The 24,954-nt window shown below is 45.6% G+C and overlaps 1 protein-coding gene across 2 annotated transcripts in view; it reads right to left on the bottom strand.

Annotated features, from left to right (window-relative positions):
• LOC140849031 (ubiquitin carboxyl-terminal hydrolase 43-like) overlaps nucleotides 1-24,954 on the bottom strand; it is a 59,797-nt gene that overhangs the window by 9,828 nt on the left and 25,015 nt on the right. The window contains exons 4-14 of one of the 2 annotated variants that reach the window (XM_073234825.1): nucleotides 22,094-22,186; nucleotides 20,489-20,624; nucleotides 17,703-17,838; nucleotides 16,292-16,427; nucleotides 14,000-14,111; nucleotides 10,712-10,815; nucleotides 5,374-5,451; nucleotides 4,452-4,578; nucleotides 3,997-4,345; nucleotides 1,776-1,934; nucleotides 684-848 (exon numbers count right to left, since the gene is read on the bottom strand). In XM_073234825.1, coding sequence (XP_073090926.1) covers nucleotides 684-848; nucleotides 1,776-1,934; nucleotides 3,997-4,345; nucleotides 4,452-4,578; nucleotides 5,374-5,451; nucleotides 10,712-10,815; nucleotides 14,000-14,111; nucleotides 16,292-16,427; nucleotides 17,703-17,838; nucleotides 20,489-20,624; nucleotides 22,094-22,186 — 1,595 coding nt within the window. The remainder of the gene's footprint in view (nucleotides 1-683; nucleotides 849-1,775; nucleotides 1,935-3,996; nucleotides 4,346-4,451; nucleotides 4,579-5,373; nucleotides 5,452-10,711; nucleotides 10,816-13,999; nucleotides 14,112-16,291; nucleotides 16,428-17,702; nucleotides 17,839-20,488; nucleotides 20,625-22,093; nucleotides 22,187-24,954) is intronic. The other variant, XM_073234826.1, reaches the window with a different exon arrangement.

Genomic DNA, 24,954 nt, shown 5'->3' with positions numbered 1-24,954 from the left:
GCAGAAAGTAGACTTCATAAAAATATAAATCAGATGAAGTATTCCCCTACTCAAAACTGCACTTGGGATGAAATGCAAACTTTGTACTCTGGGCCCAAAGGTCCCTCATGGCTGGGTCCCAGCTCCCCTCCTGTCACCCTCCTCCTCCTTCACTCTGCTCCCCCTGGCCTCTCACGTGCATGCCATGCCAGGTCGCCCTCAGAGCTTTCTGCCTGACAGCTCCTCAGCCCAGAACACAGTCCCAGGCTTCACAGCTCCCTCTCTCGCTCACTAAGTCTCTGCTCCAAAGTCACCCCTTCCCCACCTGCCCCATCTCCCGGAGCCTCCACATCCTTCCCCTCCCCCTCCCAGCCTAGGTATCTTCTTCCTCTGATGATATACCTCTTGGCACTTACCCCTGCCTAACATCATGGCATTATATTCACTGGCTTGTTTAAGTGTTGTCTTCCCTGTCAGATGGCACCCAGGGAGCAGAGGAAGAATGGAGGGTGATGGATGGGTTGGGGGAGGTAGGTGAGGGCTTGGTCACGGCAGACCCAGTCTTCAAATAAATCTCTCCTAAGGACTGAAACTTTACACTCAAGGTCATATGCAGTGCCAGCACGTTCATAACAATGAGGAACGAAGGTCATTACAGAAACGAAAATAAAATCAGTGAATTTAACCCACATGATGAAACATACCCTTTTCCTGCCTGGAGAGGCTGTTTGTGAAGACAGGGGTGTCAGGCACCTGGAGCCGGGAGGGCCCGGGGGCAGAGCTCCAGGACAACAGGCTTCCCCGCGTGCTGCTGTTATTGCTCCCGAGCCGGAGCAGCCAGTGGTCAGATAAGGAGGAGCTGGTGGAACCTGGGGAGGAAGCACAGAGGGAAGGCTGGACCCCACTCCAGCCCTCGGGACCCAGAGGAGCCTCTCGTGGCCAGATGCCCAGCCCTGGGCCCTGGGCCAGAGTGGGATTAGATTATATCAACTTGGTAATGACCAGGAGAAACCTGCAATTCATAACCACAGGACCAAGCGGAAAAAATCAAGGCAAGGAATTTGGGCACAGAAAGTGGGGTGTGTTGGTGAGCACTGAATGACCTGTCACCAGTTTTCTAAATATGGTTGTTTCTTATTCTTCTTTCTACATCTATCTTCTGTAAGTGGAAAGCAGATTAAGGTTGATTTAGGCCTCCTAAATCATCTTAGTTTTATCCGGGCATTTTATAATAACTATTGAGGAGAAACTCTTGAGTAATAAAAAAAAAAGTTTTGTCATCCCAGAAATATGGATGGCTAGTTTGCGGAGTGAAATCAGTAATGTAAAAAGGTTGACTTTGACCCTCTGTTCTCCTCAAAGCAACTTTGAGGTTGTCTAATAAGGTATTGCTGGGGTGTGGTTAAGTAGCCATATTTCCTATTAAAGCCCCATGTCCCTTATAACTGCCCCTCTCTTCTAATAGGACGGATGCAGGTTTATATTGCACAAGCTTAATTAAAACCTGCCTTGATATGAGTGAGCTGGAAATACAAAACCCCAATCAGCCAAGAGTCACACACCTCAGATACCAAACATTATATGTATTATTCTCTTCCCCTCTCTTGGATTTCCATATGTCCATCCCACTTCCTTACAAATGGGATCCTAGCCTGTAGTGCCCAAAGCTCTGAGCAGCAGCCAGAGCTTCCTCTTGCAGATCCTTGCCGACCTCTCCTGGACCTCGATGTCTGATGGAGCATCTTCCCAGTTCCTAGAGTGAATCCCAGTCCCCTTGCCCTACAGGGAGCACCTACCTCTCGTGGAGCTGCTGGCTGACCAGGCAGGGATGCTGTTCCTCTTCTGATAGAACAGGATGTAAGCCCCTTGGGTACTGACCTCATCTTCTAGAAGTGGCTCCACCGTGCTATCATCGAAACTGTACCACCGGCCATCCAGAGAGTTCCGGCAGTAGGCTGCAAAGGTCCAAATCCCAAACCCCATTACTGAAGCCCCCAAATGCAGGACACATTTCCCACTGGCATAGTTAAAAAATGGGCCTGTTTGTAACAGAATGAGAAAAATTGGTCCATTTTGGGCCAGAAATGAATTTTATGGAACTAGAAAAGATTAATCAGCTACACTTCAGCTGATAATTGATAAAGTGTGCCGCTACTTTAAGTTGAATCCTTCTGCTGCGTCCTGCTCAGGCAAAACCTCCAGTACCAGGGAGTTTCAAGCTGTTTAGCCTGACAGTAATGGCAACACTCACCTGTTTCTGCTGAGAAGCTTCAAAATGCACATCTCGGATTGAGTATGCAGTGAAAGCGCACAGTTGGAATTACGATAAAGTTTTCTATTTATGAACTGAAGTCAAACATTTAAGAAGATGTTCATAAATAAGATTCCCACTACTTTGCAAGCAATTACAGCAGAATACTCTTCTCTTTTCCCTCCATATCTCAGTGAATGGTGCCAAAACCCACTAATCTGGAGTTAGTTCGCTTTTTCTGTAATGGGCCAGACACCAGATATTTTAGGCTTGGTAGGTCACATGTGGCCACATACAGTCTATGCCATCTACTCCTCTTTTAAAACATTTTTCAAAATGTAAAAACCATTTTTTAACTCATGGGCTGTACAAAAACAGGGGCTGGACTGGATTTGGCCAATGGCCATGGTTTGCTAACCCCTGCAGTTATCCAAGCCAGGCACCAGGCACTCACCTCTGCCCCACACCTGCTCCAAAAGCCAGTCTTACTGATCCTACTTCCAAAATGTACCTTGAGTGTCCTGGTTGTCATCGCCTGCATCCCAGCAGATACCACCTCTCACTTGAAACCACAAACATCCTCCTAATTGGGATTCCGACTTCCATTCTTGCTCTCTTCTACCCCTTCTCCATAGGGCAGAGCTACGACCTCACTTTGTAAACTAGACTATGTCTTTACTCCTCTGCCCACGACCATCGAATGACTTCCCATCACCCTTTGGAAAACATGCAAACTCTTGTGCATGGCCTCCAGTGTCTTCTTCTCAGCCGCACCTTGTTACTCGTTCTCGCATGACTACACTTCAGCCACGACAGGCTGTCATGGGTTCTTAATCACACCAAGCTCTGCCCCAGGGTCTTTGCACATGCTAGTGACTCTGCCCATAATGCCTTCCTCCCATTATTCACATAGCTAGTTCCACCTCATCCTTCAGCTCTTGACAGAAAGGTGATGTCCTCAGAGAAGCCTTACCTCTGTCACAGACACAGTCAATCATGTTTTCGTGATACCAGGTGGTGAAAGGCTAGCACGACAAGCACTGTGTTACTGTGTCTGAAATTAGATTCAAGTCCCATAGGGCAGGACTCATATCTGTCTTGTTCATCTCTGAAGCCCCAGCACCTAGCACAGGGTTTGGCATGGAGCAGGTACTTATATTTGCTCAATGGGTGATGATCCTCGATTTCTATACAGTCCAGTGCTATCCAAATTGCAGCTACCTCAGAACACTGGAAACATGCACTTTTCAAAACCTGAAATATTTTAAAGCAATCTTTAAATGAAATGATTCGCGTTATTCTAGAATAGAATGGACCAAGGCATATGATGATGGACAACTGAACATGCCACACAGCTGTTTGTTTCTGTCCTTCAATTTGTTTACTTCTCTCAAGTTCCTCTAAGGGGTAAAAATTAAATGTATTCAGTGAAATAATTTTTAAAAATTTGTTAAGAGTCCTTGTGTTGAATTACAGACAAGGGTAAACATCACTCTCTCGGTTCTCACAGTTATCCTCCTACTTTTCATAAGGTTGAATATACTCAGACTGTAACTAACTGCATATTCCAACCACCAACCTAACTCAACTCTGGCTTGGACCCTGAGCCCCCCACCCTCTGGCAGGTGCCTGGGGTGAGGGGTCAGCCCATGCCAAGTGCCCGAGTGAGGTGGCATTCCAGGAGTGCCTCTTCCCGGGCATCTTGAGGCCCAGGCCACAGCCACGAACACGGCCCTGGCAGCCCTGAGTCGGAAGGTGAGGCTCACCTGTGTAATGCCCACCTTGCAGACTGCCGTGGTGGTTGCAGACCGCGTACAAGTCGTACAGGAAGTCCAGTGGGTAGCTGGTGGGCACACAGGCTGGCTGCTTCCAGGAAGGCCAGGGGCCTGGCCCAGGCCTGGCACCAGTGCTTCTCTGGGCCACGTGGGGAGCCATGTTGAGGCCAGAGAGTGGAAACGTCACCAGCGTGGAGAGCTTGTTTCTCTTCTCACCCACTTGACAGAACCTCTTGAGGTGGATGATGAGGATGTCCGGCAGCGTCCACAGGCTCAGCTGCACCATGCCCTGCTGGAGGGCTTTGCAGTGCGGGCACTTCCAGGCGTCGCCCTGGGCCAGCTGGCAAGGAAGCCACCAGGACTGTGAGGCCCCCAGGGCCCACAGCTGACCACCGAAAGGTGACCAGCCCCCTTCCTGGCCCAGGAGTGGACCCCCAGGGAGGCACCTGCTCCTCTTTGGTGTAGGACCGAAAACATTCATCCAGGGTACAGCTGTGCTGCTGATGAGCCTGCTGCTGCCTCCACACGCTGTCCGCATCCGGCACCCGCTCCTCCTGCAGGCTCCCGAACAGGCTGCAGAAGACCAATGGCGTTAGCGCTTCTCACCTCCAACAGAGGCTTCACCGGAGCCAGGGCGGTGAGGGTGCTCCACCCGGTGCCTTGTGCACACCCTGCCTCGGTGCTCGCTCAGTGCTCCTGGGATTCTCAGGCTCCCCCACCAGCTCCAAGAGGGACCACATCCTTGGCTTATGGGTTTTTGTTTCCTCATCTTAGTGCAGGGCCCAGCACCTAGTAGATTAATAAATCCTTGCTGGACTGAACAGTGCCCTTTTTCAAGGTAGGGCAGATGCACTTGGTGTTACACAAGCAGCCAAGTTACTGCTTAAGAGTGTGGACTTGAGCCAGAAGACCTGGGTTCAAATCCCAGCTCTGCCATGCATCGGCTGTGTGACAGCACATGACATTGTTTAACCTCTTTGGCCTCGGTTTCCACATCTGACATCTGAAAATATGGATTACAGTAGTACCTACTTCACAGAGTGTGATGAAGATGAGATAAATTGCACTATGTATAAAGTGTTCAGAGCAGTGACTGGCACGGGCTGGGTCGGTAAGCATCACATACCATTTACTACTGTCACTGTTCCCAGTGCTGGCGACACCCACCACTACCATTCTTACTATTACTATCGCTGTTTATATAACAGACAGTTATCATTAGGGTTTCGTACAGGCATGGGCCACATGGCATCCAGGAGGGGTGCATACTGCCTCATGGTCACATGGGGGGGAAACTGGGTCCAGGAAGATTCATTTGCACAGCTGGCCCCATCTTTCCCCAGCAGAGACAAATTCTGTTGACCTCACCGCTCCTTGGCACAGCTATCCCACTCCACGGCCAGTTTGATGTGTGGGGGGCCTCCTGGCCTCCTGAGATGCAAAGCCCTGGGGAGAGAACAAGGAGCCATCAGAAAGCAGCGAGCCACCTCCCCACGTCTCTCAGGGTGCAGCGGCTGCCTCAGCCCCAGGCCTGATGCTCTAGATGTGCCCAAAGCCCGGTGTAAAGCAAGGGAGGTATCTGGAGAGTCGCTCTCCGCTGAAGGCTTCATCCTCACCCAGAAATTCTCAGTGTGAGTCAACCTGCGGCTCTTTGCAGCGGCTTGGGCTCAGCACATTTCCAGAAAGGCTGGCTGACCTTCATACAGAGGAGACAAGTTAGGAAGAGAGTGGAGAATGTGAGGTCTTGTCCTGAAGTCAGACAGCAAGTGATGGGAAAGGCAACACTTAACAGCGTTCAGAATGTATCGTGGGAAAAAACTGGGCCTGTCACGAGTCCCTGTCTTCTAGATGATTCAAAAACAGGTTTTGAGCTCATATCAAATCCTGTGGGTGAGCAGTGACAGGTCTGGGGTGGGGTCGTTATGTCATCCTGACGAGCAAGCACCACGAGGGGGCAGGGAACCAGGTGGGTCTGGGAGAAGCCCTCCCCGCTTGGCGAGCCCTGCTGATTCAGGGCAAACAGTGCCGGTCCGTCCTCACCCTTCTGTAGACTGGGGGTAACTAAGATACGGGCATCTGTCTGTCTCCCTCCTTGCCATCTTCACTCCCTCAGAGGAGGAGAAGTGCCTTATCAGGCTGGTGGAACTGTGGGGAGGTGATCGGCTCAGTCCCTCCCGGTTACTCCTTCCTCCGACCCAAATGGGAGCAGGCTGGCATTCTTCCTCACCCGTGTCCCTGCAGGTGGAATGCTGGCAGACTGACACATATTCAATTCCAAGAGGAGACATACTGGGGAGCCTGTCTGAATCCCTACATCTCTTTCTTTAGGATGCCCAAATTCGCCATCCCCACAATGCAGAAGGCCCACACCTGGGGAGCTGGGGTACTTCATTCCGAGGAACATATTGGATTCATACCTAAGCCACATCCTCTTATCACCCTTACCAATAAACCTAACATGTTGATCTCTTTCTGCCTCATTCCTCGTTCTACTTTTCAACTGGAGTCTAAACATGGGAGTGGAAAAGGAGAATCGGTATCTTCAGGCTCTGTTACACAAAACCGCTTAGGGCACAAAGAGGGGGCAAAGTGCGTGTATAACTGAAGTCCACTCCTTACATGGGAACAATCATGCAAGAGACAGCGTGATCTTCTCTCCTGATCACAGCCCTGGCTCAAACAGAAAAGAGGCCATTATTTGATATTTATGGCAGGATGTGATCCTAAGCAACATACAAACATAATCTCTACCCCGAGGGAGCTCAGAGTCTGATAAATGGGAGAGACATGCAGAGAGGCCACTGCAATGTACCCGGGGTGTTTATGGGGACTTGGAGGAACTGCACTCAGCTGCTTCAGAGACCAGACTTTCTGCACAGGAAGAGTGGGAGTTGGCCAGGTGAAGGGCGAGTAGGGAGAGGAAAGGGCTGTACAGGCAGAGGTTCAGCAGGAGCAAAGTGTAGGGTGTGTGCTGGACCGACAAGCAGAGGCTCAGCAGGCCGGCCACACGGTGAGAGGGCAGGGCTGTGACCGCCACTCTGCAAAGTGTGGACTTTACCCTGTGGGCCACCCAAGGGTTTTAAACAGACAGGTATGGAAGCAGATGGATGAGAGAGCCACTGGCCTAGAGGCAGTTACAGCAGAGCGGAGGCTCTTGGGGCGTCCGAATGAGGTGATAAGGGCCTGGACGTGTGCAATGGTGGTAAATGGAGGGAACAGGTCTGAGGAACCACCAGGATTTGGAACAAGAGGACTTGATGATGGACTGAATGTAAGGAGAAATCAGGAAGCAGGAATGAAGGGTGATTCCCAGGTCACTAGCTTGGGATCCTGAGTAGATATGGTTGTCAGCATCTAAACACAGGAGGCACAAGAGGAAAGTTTTAAGCAAGAAGATTTGCCTTGACAAACATTTAGCTTGCATGTTTGTGAGACATTTAGGTAGGATGGGAAGGTCTGCATCTCAGAGAAAAATCTGGACTGGATCTAAATCCGAGAGACCTGGACCTAAAGGTGGTAGACAGAAGCGAGGTCATCCAGGGATGGAACACCAGGGAAGCATGCCGCGGCGGAGCGCCGAGGCCCGACCACATGTGAGGGCCCCTGAGCAGGAGAACAGCAAGGGAGCAAAGAAACTTCTAGGAGGTAAACAGAGTGGGGTAGAGCCATACAGTGGAGTACTGTTCAGCCGCAAAAAGGCAGGAGACTCTGACACATGCTACAGCATGGTTGAACCTTGAAGATCCTCTGCTAAATGAAATAAGAAAGATACAAACTGCAAATACCATCCCATTCCACTCATATGAGATGCCAAGAGTGTCATGTTCAGAGACAGAAAGTAGGGCAGTGTTGTTAGGGGCTGAGGGAGGGGGAAAAGGGAGTTAATGTTTAATGGGGACAGAGTGTTAGTTTCGGAAGATGAAAACATTCTGGAGATGGATGGTGGTGATGGTCGTACAACAATGTGAATGGAATTAATGCCACCAAACTGTATACTTAAAAGTGGTTAAGATGGTAAATTTTATGTTGTGCACATTTTTCCACAATTTTTAAAAAAGAGAGACATTTCTAGAGCAAGGTGGTGCTAGGCTAGGGAGGCCCCGGAGCTGAATGTGGGCTCTGTGAAGGAGGCAAGGGATCAACGGTATCAGATTCTGGGGAGCGCTGTCCTCGTGAGGTGGGGGTGGAGGCAGGGGCCATTAACTGCCAGGGGACATGGGGTGGACAGAAGGTGTGACAGGGACTGTGGCCACAGGCAGGACTATCTTCAGCATGATCAGCCTGCTGTGCAACCAGACTCTGTTCCTGTGCTTCTCAAACTAGCTAAGATGAAGGACCCGTTCACTGGTTTCTTTCTAAACCACTATAGATACTTTTATAAAGTACAATAAAAATATAACTCATGGGGGGATGACAAAATACATGTTCAATTTTCAAAACACTATGTGTTATATAAAATTGTTATGTATTCACTGTATTTTTTTTATTAAGGTATCATTGCTACACAATCTTCTGAAGGTTTCACATGAGCAACATTGTGGTTACTACATTCACCCCTATTATCAAGTGCACCCCATAAACCCCATTACAGTCACTGCCCATCAGTGTAGTAAGTTGCTATAGCCACTACTTCTCCTCTCTGTGCTGCACTGCCTTCCCCATGACCTACTTTTGTTGTGTTGTGAATCACAGTGCCCCTGAATCCCCTTCACCCTCCCCACCCCTCCCCTTTGGTAACTGCTGGTCCCTTCTCAGTGTGAGTCTGCTGCTGCTTGTTACGTCAGGTTTGCTTTGTTTATATACTCTGGGGCACGCACTCTGAGTAGCACGGTTCTCTCTTCCAAGACAGAGGGCCGTGAGGGGCCTCTTTGTGCTCTAAGCAGGCCCTTCTCGAAACCTCCCCACCACCGTGTCCCCTTTTTCCTGTCAGACCCAAGCAGGTCCTGGCCAACACTTTCTGCCTCCCTAATTCTGTAAAGCAGCTGCTCGTCAGGGAGGGTGCGGGTGGGGCACAGGGTATAGAACCTTCTGCCCTGCTTCCTACTCTGGTTCCTGGTCTCCTTGTCACAGGAGGGGCCCCGTCTCTACTATGATTCTGACACCATTCCAATGTGTGCTTTTTCCCCACCATCAAGCTATTAACTAAGTCTAGCACTATCTCTGGGAAGACAACGTCAGATCCCACGGGCCTGCCCCTGCCTCCCCACTTTGAAGCCAGTCCTTAGGTCCAGGTTGTCTTCTGGGCTTCCGACCAACCAGCCATAGATCAAAGGTTCCAATAACCCTCCTTGGGTTTGATTAACTTGCTACAAGGGCTCACAGAACTCAGATGAACATTTTACTTACTAGATCGCCAGTTTATCATAAAAGGACATAACTCAGGAACAGCTGGGTCTCTCAGATTTACTATCAAAGGGCATAAGACAGAAAACAGCTGGATGGAAAAGACATAAATCAGGAACAGCCCCAGGGCATGCGTGGGAGATGGTGCAGCCCACCATGCCCACCACCCTCCCAGTACCTCCATGTGTTCACCAACCCGGAAGCTCTCCAAACCCTGAGCCAAAAGGCTTCTTATGGAGGCTTCATTCTCTAGGCATGATTGATTAAATCACTGGCCACAGGTGATCAGGCCCACTCTCCAGTCCCTCTCCCTTCCTCCAAGGTCTGAAAGTTCCAAACCAGGAGCCACAGAGTTCCAAACCAGCCCCCATCCTTAGGTACTTCCCCAAAGTCACCTCATTAACATAAATTCAGGTGCTTTTGAAACAGGCTTCTTATGAATAACAGGACAGCTTCAATTGCTGTTATCACTATGGAAATTCCAAGGGGTTTATGAGCTCTGTGGCAGAATACCAAATATGTATTCCTTATAGGGGTGAATGTAGTAACCACAATGTTGGTCATGTGAAACCTTCAGAAGATTGTGTAGCAATGATACCTCAATAAAAAAATACAGTGAATACATAACAATTTTATATAACACATAGTTTTTTGAAAATTGAACATGTATTTTGTCATCCCCCCATGAGTTATATTTTTATTGTACACAATATCACACCTACATCATAGATTGTCAACTTTGGTTAACCAAGCCAAGAAATCAGAAATGTTTATTGAGAACTTTGTGTCTGTGGGAAAATGAGCAGAAGACCCGGACAGGGAAACTGCCTCTCAGACACTGAGCTGGTCCTGTGGATTGGTTCGCAAGACCAGGTGCAGTGGAAGGCCTTGCAGGTGGGCACCTGGAGAATCAGGAAGCCAGACCCACAGACACATGGCCACACTGGCTTTATCCCCTGGCTAGAGCCCACCATCTAGAGTTTGGAGCCAATGGTGGAGGGGCAGAAGGCTCCCCTACCCTACAGGGGACATATAGGCTGAATTCAGTAGCATGACTTAACTGAATGGGTTTTTCAGTCAGACCAATCTGGGTTCAAATTTGGGCTTGGCCATAACTAGCTGTGCAAGTGTGAGCGAGTTAACTTATTTCTGGGAACAGCGATGTTCCCTCACCTCTGAGGTGGCCGTGTCACCGTCCGCTCTAGACATAAGCACTGAAAGCACAGGAAGTGCACAAACCTGGCATAGTGGCTGCTGCCAGGGAGTCAGGAGATTGCAACCAATTTGACTGACACATATGGACACTTATCTAGTCGAATGAGATCGCACTCATTCTCTTACAAAATCTGGAACATGCCCTTACCTGTCCACTGCCCAGTGACAGAGGGGCTGGCTGTCCTGTGGGGATAAGTAGCTGCAGGCCAGAGAAAGCCCCACAACCCGGATGGCAAACAGAGATCCTGGGTTCTGCCAAGACAGAGACGGAGGAGGTGGGTCATCAGGCTTGTTTAAATTAGACTCCTACAGGCAAATAAATTACTCAAAATTGTAATTCTTTTGTCTAGAGTCTATTTTGAATATTCTCTTAATAATTAATATTCAAAACCTGGAGCTAAAAGGGCTTCATTTTCTTAAGAAGAGACACACTGTACCTTCCAACATAGTGACCTAACACTGCTGAACACATTAAATTTTCCAAAATGATGATCATGCTGTTTTTCAGTCACACATGTGTAACTGGAGCAGGTGCTGGCATAGTCAATGGAAAAATCAATCAACTATGTCAATTATTAATAGGTAACTTGACTTATTTTAAGATGATTTATCATCATCACCAAATTGCCAAAAGAAGGCAATTATCTAAAAGCAAGTTAGTGTATATTTTACATACCAAATGCTTAATAAGTGTTTATATACTATAAAATAAGCTATATAAGAAATTCCACCTATGCTTTCATTCTAAGATGTATGCTTTTTTTAATACTCTAACATTTATGAAATTGAAGTGTTTTAAACAGCATTATTCACAATAGTCAAAAGGTAGACACAACCCAAGTGTCCATCAATAGATGAATGGATAAACAAAATGTGGGCTATACACACAGGGAATGTTATTCAGCCTTGAAAAGGAAGCAAATTCTGACACATGCTCCAATATGTATGGATCTTGAAAATATTTGGCTTAGTGAAAAAAAAAAACCCAAGACATAGAGGACAAATATTGCATGAATCATCCACTTATGTGAGATGCCTAGAGTAGGCAAATCCACGGGGACAAAACAGCTGGATGGAGGTTAACAGGAGCTAAGGGATGGGGGATGGGGGGGCTATTGTTTAATGGGAATAGAGATTTTGTAGGGATGATGAAAATTCGGGTACAGAAAATGCTGATGGTTAATGCAACACCTGTTGAATACAGTTAATGGGCACTTGTGAATGATCAAAATAAATATGTATATTTTACCACAGTTAAAAAAAAACCCATGGCATCTTCAAGTGAACAAAACACAGTTCTTAAAACTGCCACTGATGACCTTAGCTACAACACGGAGAAAAATAAGAATTTCTTCCAAACTCTGACAAAGATAAATGGCAGACATCTCTACTTAAAAGACACTGATGAAATACAGGTTGAAATTCACCATTCACTGATGAAATGCAGACAGGGGACGGGTGGGAGCATCATAATTCCAGGAAAGAGGGATTGTACATGGAAGAAAGCATGACTCCAACACACTCAGTGGGCTGTGAGTGAGCTCCTGTGGGTGTCACAGCTCACGCATGCAGGGAGCAATGGGACACGAGGCCGGTGCGGTGAACTGGAACCTGGTTGCAAAGAGCCAAATGTGAAGTGCAGAGAGTGTATGTGCCAAACTGGACCATAACCACCCTCTGGTTGACCTGCAGCTTCAACAGCGACAAAATCAATGGCTAGAAGCAAGCTGACTTCAGGCTCTTTGATTCAGGGCTGGTCACAGAAGGGTGTGCTTCCTAAGGAAACTGTTACTTCAGTACGGAGCTGAAACTCGCTCCTGGCACCCCTAATTGCTTGCTGTGTGATGGCAACATAATCAAGTCCCCTCTCCCGCAGAGGCAGCTTACTCTGCCTGTACACAAAGAAAATTTACAAAGTGACCATAAAAATGTCTTGGCAATGATAAATCTCTTTTTTCACAATTTACATGAATTCATTCTGACCAGAAAATTGGTTATTTCTGTGAGAGATTTTCCTCTATTCTTGGCTAAGGAAATTCATTGAATATTCATGCAATATATGTTCACTATTTGTTAATCTCTTCAGCTCAGTGTTGAGAACTGCAAATGGATTCTTTTCAAATTTTTACCATATTGAGCCAATATTTAATGCAGTACTAAGAGCATGATGGGTTAAATGGATGGGCCAGCCTGGGCACCTCACAGCCATTTAGAACCACTACTCCTACAGAAAATCAAGCCAGCCTAGACATTTACCAATGAATCTGTGGAAAAGCATCTACAGCTTAGTTGTAGGATGTCTGTATTAGAATTCTGCTGGCCTCACTGATTGCTTTGATCAATTTCTAAAATCAAAATGACTACAGAGGTGCAGAGGCCCAAGTACACGTGTGACCCAGTGGAGAGCAAGGACAGTTGAGTACAATGTTCACATGAACGTGGTTTTATTCACTTTCAAGAATCAGGAGCACAGGTTTGGAGAAAAGCTAAAGTATTCTGACCTACTTAGAGAGAACTTAGGGTTTCTAATTCGGGAGCTGTAGTAGATCTCCTGGGCAGTACACAGAGCAAAATCTTTTAGAGATAAAGGTTGGAAACGAAGGTAGAGAAGGTCTTTAACAAAGTGATACTTGATATAAATCCTGATTCAAATGTATGGTTTTCTCTGAGCAGGAAGAAACATGAATTATCAAGAATCGCCTCTGAAGTAAGCTGGGTACATCCCCCGAATGAGAAGTTCTCACCAAGAATAGTTGGGGGGAAATAAATGTCAAGGCTACCGCACCATCCCACAAATTTCAACATCTTCTTGACCAAGCAGCCACCAGAATAGTTCTGAAACTCTATGGGCCAAAGGAATGGTTTTAGAATATGTAGTTTTCATTTGGAAACTACTAATCTGAGAATAAATAAATGAGCAAGGCTAAAAAGGTATTTTCTTTTGAGTCTTTAATCTCAGTTTTTAAAACTGGACAAAATTATCTTTAGTATCTAGATTTTCATGTTTAGACATAAACATCGATTCTAATTTTCCATGGAAGTTACATCTGAAGTCCCTTGAAATTTTTGATCCAAATATATAAATTTCAATTTATTGCAATAAACTCTCCTCTGGGAAGAACTATGGTGAACTGTTAAGTACACAAAATTGAGAAGAATAATGTAAATCCCACTCTTTATTCCAATGGTGTTTGGGAAGATTTAACAAGGAGAAAGCTCTGTCTGTGAAAGGTGGTTTTTAACACCGCAGAGGAAGAGAGGACAGGCCATAAAACGGTTTCTTCCTTGCAGATAAATCAAAGTTGTTTTATACAACAATATAAAGCCTCATTGACAACAAGTTCACATTCCTCCCCCGTCCCTACCCCTCAACACACACACACACACACACACACACACACACACACACACACACTCTGTATGCATGTGTACTGACCTGTATTGGGGCCTCACTCTTCATTAGAGAGCGGACTTTGCTGAGAATGGACTGCTGGAGCTGAGCCCAGGAAATGGCTCTGTCTTCCTTTATTAGGAAAGGTGGCCCGAACCTGAAATATCCAAGGACATCAGGTTATTTCACCAAAGGGAAGAGCAACAAACCCCAACAGTCATGAGACCACAAGCCTCTTCATGGGCTTCTCTCCATCAGATGAGTTCGGCACAAAGCACAGCACAAAACTGCCCATCAGAGAACCTCACTACAAATGGAGAAACTGCACTGTAAAGAGATGGCTCCAAATGATTGGCCGTCCGAGAAACATTCTTCCCTGGTGTTCTCCCCATCGTTGAGAGAAGGGTCAGAGAATATTGCAGGCAGAGATAAACCCAGAGGGAACCCCGTGCAGCTGACACGCTGATGGTTTTATGTGTCAGGAATATTCTCATAACTGGGAATGCCTCCCATTTCCCAACCCAGGCAACACAGAGCAGGGAGATTGTACTGCTGAGAACCCAGATGTGCCTGTGGCTGTCAGTTCCAGCTTGGACATGGGTACCACTGGACAGATCACTGACCACCCGTTGTTCCATGGCCACACCACACAAGGTTGTGGCAAGATTCAGCGTGACAAGAATGTGAAACTGTTGAGGAAACTTCTGAGGCACAAATCTGAGGTGGCGTGTCTAGGCGGGCAATGGCATTACATGCTGTCCACTGTTGTAATGGACAGATCAGTTTATTTACCTTACCCTCTATTGTTGAGCATTCAGGTTGCTTCCAATTCTTTATTTAAACAATGCCTGCACGTCGCAGGAACTACATACATTCTTGTATACACACCTACATCTCTGGGTGCATGTGAGTAACTATTTCTTTGGGATAAAGTTCCAGAAGTGGAAATGAAAGACCAAAGCTATTTATTCCCAACCTGCTGCCAGAAATCCCCACCAATTTACCAGTGAGGCATGTGCCCCATTCCTTGACCCTTGCCCAGAAGGAGTATTATCAATTTTTCAAGTTCTTTGCCAATCTAAAAGGTTAACAATAGCATCTTGTGACTGAATTTCTTCTACTGCTAATGAAGCTGAATAGTTTAACCTAGGCTTGAATTTTTTCTATGACCTAATGCTAACTTCTGTGCCTCATTTCACTAGAGATTTCTCTCACTAATTTGAGAGCCAGGTTTTTTTATACGATGCATAAACATCCTTCACTTGTCACCTGATGTAACTATTTTTCCTCATTTGCACTTTGCCTTTCAAATTTGCTTTTAGTTTAAAATTTTAAATGTATTTAAAACCTTATCTTTTTCCTTTACAGTTTCCTGCCTTACGTGTTCAAACAGACCCCCTGATCCAAAGACAATCCTCTACATTATCTTCAAGTTATTTTATGGGCCTTTTGCAATAATCACCTCTCTAATCAAATCTGGGACTTATACATGTGAATTTATGGAAGGAGTAAAAAGAAAGATTAAATAAAATAAAAAGAAACAAAGCATTAGCTTAGCTTGACATACTGAATAATTTGCTCACTTTCTAGTAATGTGAAATATACTGTCCTTATCATATAATAAATACTTAAATATACTTCGGTCTAGTCTGTTCATTGATTTAAGTGGCTATTCTTCTGCCTCTGTAACAGTATTTCAAAACTTAAAGCTTTATTCTGTTTTAATACAGCCATCCTTTCTTCCTCCTTTCCCCAGTATTTTCTCACTATTCTTATGAGTTTATTACCCTAGACTCATTTTATAAACATTCTATCAACCCAAAATTTTTTATCGGTGTTTTATCTTTTAAACATTTTAATTGGATTCTACAAGGAAACTACCTGCTTTTGTGTATTTGCTGTGCAACGACTTCTCCAACTCTTTGATTAGTTCTAATCACTTTCCAGTTCTCCCTGGCCCTTAGAGCAGATGGCAGTACCATGTGCCAATAGCGGTAATTACATCCCCTCTTTTGTGACAGCCAGTTTCCTTTTGCTCGTCTTATTGCAACACTGCCTGGGACTTATGACACAGCACTGAACAGCAGAGAAAGCAATTAATAATTGTTCCTGAAATTAACAGAAAAGCCTCTGATGCTTCATTGTTAAGGGCAATGTTTGCCATCTGCTTGAGTCGGCTATTTCCAATCCTCCTGATCAGAAACTGCCTACTCCTAGTTGATTAGCCTTGGTAATGGATGTTTCATTTTATCAAATTAGAATTATTCTAGACAGAATTCCAAGTACATGTGTATAAATCCCAGACATTATGTTAAAAGAAGATGAAGTTCAACATACCTGCTGGCCTGTTGCCCTGACCCCACCAAGTTACAGAAGAGAATCAGCACCGTGTTCTCACAATGGACGGGCAGGCATGACCGCTGACCACCACGGACTGCAAAGCGCAGGGACACTGCCAGGCCAGCTGGACATGCTGAAGACAGAGAATTGAGTTTGTATTCCTAAAGGAGCTGCTTTGCTGGGTCAGAACCCCAGCTTCTCCGGACCCTCTTCTCTTTGAGCACTTATCTATTAACCACTGTTGGGAGACACTTAGCAATGGGTTAGGGGAAGAGATAGTAAGGTTTGTGGCACTTGTGCCATCTGGCATGGCATATGAAGATCACACACGTGGTGGTTTTCACTATTGTGTTCAGCCAGCAATTTTAAAATGTGGGCAGAGATTTTAACATGTTTGAAACCCAGTCTAAAAAGTACTCCAAAATGAGTTTGGTTGCTTTTATGCCTTGATCAGGGAACCGCAGAGTAACCATGGTCTTAGAAAATCAGCATAAGTGGCACACAGGGAAGGTAAGAATCTTTACCCTTGAGGAAGAAGAATTAGACTATCCTCAATTTCCAATCACTTCTGAAAATTTGGCTTTTAAGGCACAGATATATCACCTGTGATTGAATTTGAAATGAGGGCTTGTCTCACTGAGTTACAATCAGGGCCAGTCAATATCGCGTCCCATGCCCAGAGTCTCCCTGTTGACTCAGGGCAACTGCAGACATCTGGTTCCCACAGCCAGCCACCTAGGCTGACTGACGGTCCAGGCCGGGACACAGGACTCATCTGGGCTATCCGGTAACACTGGCCAGAGCCCTCTATAGATACAGGCGTTCTTGCCTGGCTTAATTGGGCCACAATGTACACTGACCTGCAGTGAAAGACTGTCAGGAACTGGCCATCTTGGCCATCCCTAAGTTTAGGAAAAGCAAGCACTGGGAAGTGAGACTGTTAACAGAAAATCATTGAACTTCTTTGGCCACCTACTGCTCCAATTTGTAAAAATTTTACTTCAAGCATAGACCTTGAACACCAGAGTCCTGAAGACAAAGGTTACCCAAGCACCTGTTCTAAATAGAGATTCTCAAAGTGTGACGCCAGGACCAGTATCACCTGGGAACTTGTTAGACATACAAATCCTCAGGCCCCACCCCAGACCTACTAATCAGAAACCCTGGGCCCAGAAATCTGCTTTCACAAGTTTTCCAGGTAACTCTGATACTCATTAAGGTTTTGAGAACCTCGGCTGCATTAATTGAATAAATTCTAGTAATCAACCATCTGTACACCAAATATTTGAGAAAATAAGCCTGATGGGTCCAAGTATTAAAACTAAATGTCTTATGAGCAACCAGTGAGAACCCTCTCAAGCCTGTAACTCATTATAACAAAATGAAATTCTGAAAAGCACCACAGTACCTGAGAGCGTCTCCTGGCCAGATGGTGGAGGGGCTTGGAAGGCGTACACATCATCGCCCTCTGCAATAGTATTAAGGTCTTCTTCATCAGAGAAAGACCGCTGGAGTCCACTGGGATACAGTTCAACCAAGATCACCTGGAATGAGGAGGATCATTTTCCCTCTGGATTTCTCAAAGGGAACTTAACAAGTAAGAAATATAAAAGTGTCCAATAGTCTTAAATCTCTCTTTTACCCTCTTTTACCTTACCTATCTAAGTGAGAAATACTACTTCTCTTTAGTACAACACACAGTAGTTATAACAACTAGACTGACCACAGAGATCTCAACTGCAATAATAGAAGGCCAGCCTGCTGAGGGATGGGGTGGGGAGGTAAACTGAGGAGCTGAAGTTTTATACCAGCTAAACTATCATTGGCTGAGGCTGAAATAAAGCCCTCTCCAGATTAAAAGTGAGAGTGTTTACTACTAATAGATCTCCACTGAAAAAGCTTTTAAATAGTGTTATATCAACTCTTTTCACATTATGTCACATGTGGAACATATTTTTATGGAACACTGAGGCAAGCAGAGGAAGCTGGTCTTGTACTGGAGGAGAGGGGTGACTGCCTTTAGGGTCCTGGCTGCCCCAGACCCAACTCTGTCACCTCGTGGGCTGAAGGGATCAACATCTCAGCATGTATAACTCATTCCAGGCTCACTAGCTGGGACCTCCTCTTGTAAAAGACTCATCTCAGGGTTAAAAAGCAAACAAACTGAATCCAGAAAGAAAACCTGAGTTGTAAGAAAATTCAATGAACCAAAGAAAATGGTAAACATTGGTAATTGTAAACATACATTGACTATATAAATCTATAAGAATAACAACTATTGCTACTACTACAACTGGGGAGAGAGAGGAAGAAGAATAAAAAGACTGGACAACCATATCCACCTATAGTAACATCAAATCAAAAAAGGTATATGGGAAGTGGATGCATACCAAGATCCTTGAGTCATTTGGGAAGATTAACTAAGACTTATTGGCATTTTAATAACCCCTAAAAACATAGAGCTATCTATGTCCCAAACCAGAAGAGACAGAATAAAGAAAAATGGTTCAATCCAAAAGAAACAGTAAAGGAGAGAAAAAAGAATCAAAGGAAAAGCACAGTAAATAGGAAGGACAAAATAAGATGATATAAATAAATCCAAATATATCCATGATCACAGATAATAACTGGGACAAACCTATGAGTTAAAGTACCAAAATAGATTTTAAGATCCAATCAAAATGCTTACCTTGCCTGCACTTAAGAATGCCAAGTGATCCCTGTTCCTGAACAAACTTACGTCACACCTGTCGAATTCCTGGCAGTGAACTACCTCCCTCACACTTCCCCCTTTAGATCTTTCATGCCTGCCATTTCTTCCCAAGGCTCTCACCACTTTCCTATTTTCTCTGGATCTTTCTCAATTGACTTCCACTGAAGGAACTTCTAAATAATAAAATAGCCAAAAAAAAATGTTGTCATATCATGTCATAGAGCACTTTGAGGTTACAAAGTGAGATACACTTTTTTCCCCACCTGAGATCTTCATAAAAATGGTGATGGAGGTCAGAGGGATTGATTGGGCAGGCGCAGGAAGGGGCCCCCAGGGCGATGGAAAGAGCCATAAGGTGGCTATGAACATGAAGTTTATAAAATGGTTCCCAGCACTTAGTGAGCACTACTGAGGGTTAGCTATTGTTGGGATTATTATGTTCATAATCATCACCATCTTCTTGGTTGACAAGTAGTCATGGTGGTTACATGGATGGATGCATATGTAAAAATTCAGCAAACTATAACCTTAAGATATGTACACTTTATTATATGGGTGTCATACCTTAATAAAAAGGTTAAAAACATATTTTTAATTTGCAAAAGTCCCCATCAGGGAAGTAGAAAATTTCCATTTTACAATCAAGAAATAGAAGACCAAGGGAGGGAGAAGGGGAATAAGGGGTATATGTCCAAAGTCAGAAAACTAGAAATGGACTGAATCACTAACCGAACCCTATTCTAAGCCCTTCCCATCATGCCACAAAGTTCATCACCATCACCTCTACCCGTCCTTTCATGGGGGTCCCTGTTAGGAGTGCTGCCCTTAGAGTCACAGTGAATCCAATCTCTTTAAAAATAAAAAAGAGCATAGCCATACCACTCTCCCACAAATCTCTTCTCTCATGTTACACATCCTCAGTCACCCCAGTAGCTCCTCATATTTCAGGTAGTGTCCCCTCAGTATCCTGGTTTATATTCTCAGGAGTGAAAACATACAACAGTGGCTCAGGACCTTAAAGACAAACCGTCTGCTTTGAAATCCTGGCTTAGCCACTTAACAGCTGTGTGAACTTGTGCAAGTCACCTAACCTCTTAGTGCCTCTTCTTTGTTTACTGGTAAAATGAGGGTGATTGTAATATCTACTTCACAAAATGGTTATGGATTAAACCAGCTTTGAATATTAAGTTCATAAAATGGTGCCCAGCATTTAGGAAGCATTACTGAAAGAAATACTATGATCATAATGATCATCACCTCCTTTAAAGACAAAGTGGTGTCCTTTTCTGCTTATTCTGCAAAAATGCAGGCAGAAGTCAAGGCCCAGCCATCACAGACACCAGGGACTACTAATCAAACAGAAACTCATGAGTCATGCTGGAGTCACCTGGGAACCAGAAATTAGCCTCAACAGCCTAGACAGCTGGCCCAGACAGCATTCTGTCATCCAGTGACTGGGCCCCAGTGCAATTCCACCACACCTCCTCTACAGGGATGCCGCCTTCTTCTGCAACCATCCTCCTCAGGGCTGCCACTGTACTAAGGATCGGCACGGCCAGGCCAACCCGCAGGAACCGCTGGCTCTTAGACAGGAAGACCAAGGTGATGCTCAAGAATCTGGAAAATAGGAAGTTATCCACACACTGACACTGGGTCAAGTTCAGCACTTATGCTAATCTCTGCTTCTGGGATGGGTCACTGTACTTTAGGTACACTGTTACCAGGTGGCAGTGGAAAGCAAATCTCCAAGGGTCTCATGTGAGCAAACTTTCCCAGCAAGTTAAAGATAAAAGGTATTCGATTAAGAATCACAATACAGATCTATGATTTCAAGGTTCTGTTTGTTAAATTGATCATCTTAAGCAAAAATATAATTTGAGATTAGAACTTGAGAAGTAAAAGCAGTCAAGCTTCTTCTTCCAGTATGATTCAACACATCAGTGATGCACTCATGTCCTTACAGGAATTCTCCCCTGGTGACAGGACACAGCCCTCCAGCCCCCAACCTCTCTGGAAAACTTTCTTAGTTCTACTTCCTACTACCCCCACCAGCACACCAGCGCTCACTCCTCCACCTCCTGTTTCTCCTGTTCTACACTGCAGTGATTGTCCAATTCATACAGCGAGCTGATACGGCTGGATTTAAACCCTGGGCAGTCCAGCCCCAGAGCTAGTGGTCCTAACCACTGTGCTGTGCTGCATCAGGTCAGGAACCATAGCTCACACCGAGCGGCAGACATCATCTGATGGTGCCACCCATGATAGGGTAAGCCCATGTTATAGTGTGGCACAGGTGATCCACAGCATAGGAATTCAGAGCAGAGAAAGGGATTAAACTGCCGGGAAAGGCATTATGAAGACGTCCTATCTTCAGCTGCATCCCAAAGATGGGAGATATCAAGAGGCAGAGGGCGCGAGAAAGGGTATTGATGGAGGCAGGGAACACAAGGAAGCAATGCCACTGTCTCAGTGCCAGTGAAGGCACCCCACGTGGGAGTTCACCAACCTTCCATGACACTGACAGTGGCCAGTTGCCTTAACAGTCACTGCGAAGACCTGGGCTTTTGGGACACCTGCGCTTTGTCTTTTACAAAGCCAAGTCCCACCGCACCTCTGACCCAATCTGACTTCCTTTTCCTTTTTTCTCATCTCCCCTAACAATCTTTTTCCTTTTCCTTTGCTCTTTGAAGAAACCTTTTCCCTACACCTTCACAGTGAGGAAAAAGGATTTTGGAAATGAGGCAGGGAAAAGCAGGTGGCGACAGATGATCTCAGGCTTGCCCCCAGTCTGGCCAAATGGTACTGACTGGCCCACGTCAGCTTGTGAGTGGGCCACAGATGTAAGCCTGGCAATGGTGCTGATAAACAAAAGCATTGTTTGTAATTCCTTCTACAACTAAACAGACACAATGACCTTCCACTTTAATTGTCACATTCAATAACTGGACATCACCCAGCTATTAGGCTGGTTTCTAGAGAAATGCTGGCTGAGAAGCAAAGGACAGGAAACTGCAGACGCAAAGCCAGAAGGTTCCCAATAAGGAGTAAGGATGGAGTCAAGTTCCCTAGGCATGATGCTCACGTACCTTGTCTGGCGCAAGGGGATAGGCAGTGACACGCACAGGAACGGGTCGAAGGTGTTGCTCTGTTTCAGGCAGTGCGGACAGGTCAAGGAAGATCTGTGAGGGCCAAATATAGATTAAAGTTTATCACACAGTTTGATGATTCCTCAAAAAGTTAGAATTTTTCCAATTCTGTGCTCATTAATTCCACTCCAAGGTATATACCCCTGCAATAAAATAAATCATAAATACATTTTTGGTCATATGAATGAATATTTTCCAGGTATATTTAGTCTTCATCCACAGTTCCTGAAAACACTGCAGAGTCTTGAAGGTGAATCGGGTGTACTGTCATGTTAATGAGAGACTTTTGGACTCCCCCCACCAAGGGCAGGGGCTGGAGGCTGAATCAGACAAAGGCCAATGATTTAGTCAGGCATGACTATGCAGTGAAGCCCTCACAAAACCCTTGAGAAGAGCTTGTGCTCTCTGCTCTGCTCCGTTGGATCTGGATCGTGCTTCTTGGTTGGAGAGAGCTTCTATGCTTGGGGAGCCAGAACGCCTCCATGTGCCATGGAGCCAGGCCCCAAACTCCACGAGGATAGAAGCTCCTTTACTTGGGACCCTGCCCTATGTATCTCCTCATCTGGCTGTCAACGTGTATCATTTACAGCATCCTTTATTAAACTGGTAAACTTAAGTGTTTTCCTGAGTTCTGTGAGCCACTCTAGCAAATTAATCAAACCTGAGGGGGAGGCCATAGAAACCTCTGATCTGTAGCCTGTAGGTCAGAAGCACAGGTAACTGCCTGGGGCTTTTGACAGGGTCTGGAGTAGGGGGTGGAGGGCAGTCCTGTAGGACGGAGCCCTCACCCTGGGGAATCTGGTGCTGTCTCCAGGCAAGTAGCGTCAGGATGGAGTTGAGTTCTCTGACACCCTGCTGGTGTGCAAGAATCGCTTGGTGTTGTGCATGTGGGAAGGCCCCCTCTCCAACAAACAGGTTGGAATCGGGGCCGGGAACCTGAAAGGAGTTAAGCTCACGTCATCACAACCCCTAAGAACTGCAAACAGGTGACCAGAGAAGTAACTACACAAATGTGTATAGCAGCATATTCACAACAGTTAGACGGTGGAAGCAACCCAGGTGCCCATCAAGGCATAAATGGGTAAACAGATGTGCTATACACACCCAGAGTATTATTCAGCCAAAAAGGGGAATGAAGTGTTGACGTTCCATAGCATGGATGAACCTCAAAAATGTGCTAAGTGAAAGAAGCCAAACACTTAAAGGCCACATATTTGTATTCCATTTATAAAAAATATCCAAAACAGGTAAAGCCAGAGAGACGAGAATGCAAACTGGTGGTGCCAGGTCCCGGAAGGAGGGAGGAATGGGGACTGGCTGCTTACTGGGTCCCAGGCTTTCTTTTGGGGCGATGAGAATGTTTAGGAACTAGGAAGAGGCAGTGGTTGCCAACACTGTGAAAGTACATGCCGCTGATGTGTGCTTCAAAATCTTTAATTTTACACTACATGCCATCACCTCACCTTTTTAAAAAAGGAAAAAAAAAGTAATCCCATGTAGTTTAGTGCACTGAGTATGGGAAGGGAAGCTATAACCTCTCCAAACAGAAACACAGCATGCTGACTTTTAGACTGGAGGGGGTCTCAGGACCACCTGTTACCCTGGTTCTCAGCCTCACTGTGCTGAGAATCACACAGTAAATTCGTTGAAAGTGTCCAGGCCCTCCTCCCAAAGGTTTTGTTTCTGGGAGAGCAGGGAAAGGTGCAGGCATCAGAATTTCAAAAGGTCCCCACTAGTTTGACAATAGTGTCCTTATACCAGGGAGAACCGCTCGTATAGTCACCCTTCTTATTGTACCAAGAAACAGAGTTCAGGAACTAGCAGCAAATAGCTAACATTGAAACAGCATTTACTAAATAACTGGGCAGTGTGCCTATATTAACCCATTTACTAGCCATAACCACCAGTATTATCCTCATTTCACAGAGCAGCCAGCGGAAGCACAGAGAGGTCAAGTAACTTGCCCGACAACACACAGCTCTTAAGTAGTGGAGGTAGGCTCAGGTTCCAGAGCCCACTGTCATCATCATTCCTGCAGCATCTTTGGTATAAGCAGGTGAGGCATCAATTGTTCCAGAGCAGATGTACCTACAGTTTTACCAATTTCTTTAAACTCTTTGAAATTGAATACTCCCTTAGTCCCAAATATTTTGTTTCAGGCAGAGCAGGGAAAGGTTCAGGCATTGGAATTTCAAAAGCTTCCCACTGGTTTGACGCTGGTGTTCAGCCAGCAGGGGGACCCACTGGTATAATCCACCCTCCTTATTGTACCAATGAAGAAACAGAGTTCAGGAACTAGCAGCAAATAGCTAACACTGAAACAGCATTTCAATGAGAGAGCACGCATCTCTGAAAGTCAAGTGCAACTTCTGTATTCCACATGGGTTCCCTCATAGTATAATGTACCATATTCTTCCAAAATACAAGGGATTTCTGGACACTATATTCCTATCCTAAAATCTACACTAACTTCCTTGGGACTATGGGACAATACCTGGCTGGCAGCCCATGCTTTAGGGTAAGGAAACCAGAGCTGGTATCACAACCAGGTTTCCTGAGTTTCTGTGGAAAGCACCAGGCCTGCTTGGTTGGTTTTCCACTGAGCAGACAAAACAGGAAAAACCAAGGACAAGCAAGAAACCCTAAGATTTTCAGGGTGCTGGCCAAGGTGACCCTAAGTGATCTGGTCACAGCAATTTGGCTCTCCTGGGTACGAGTTTCCAGAACACCAACCATGACTTTAAAAAACATACCCAAGTATTCAATGTTCTATCACACTCACCGCCTCTGGTACATTTCCC

This window comes from Manis javanica, chromosome 4, assembly GCF_040802235.1.
Source record: "Manis javanica isolate MJ-LG chromosome 4, MJ_LKY, whole genome shotgun sequence".
In the NCBI taxonomy this organism is placed as follows: Eukaryota; Metazoa; Chordata; class Mammalia; order Pholidota; family Manidae; genus Manis; species Manis javanica.
The sequence above is the reverse complement of the archived record's forward strand: the minus strand, read 5'-3'. Positions and strand labels throughout refer to the sequence as shown.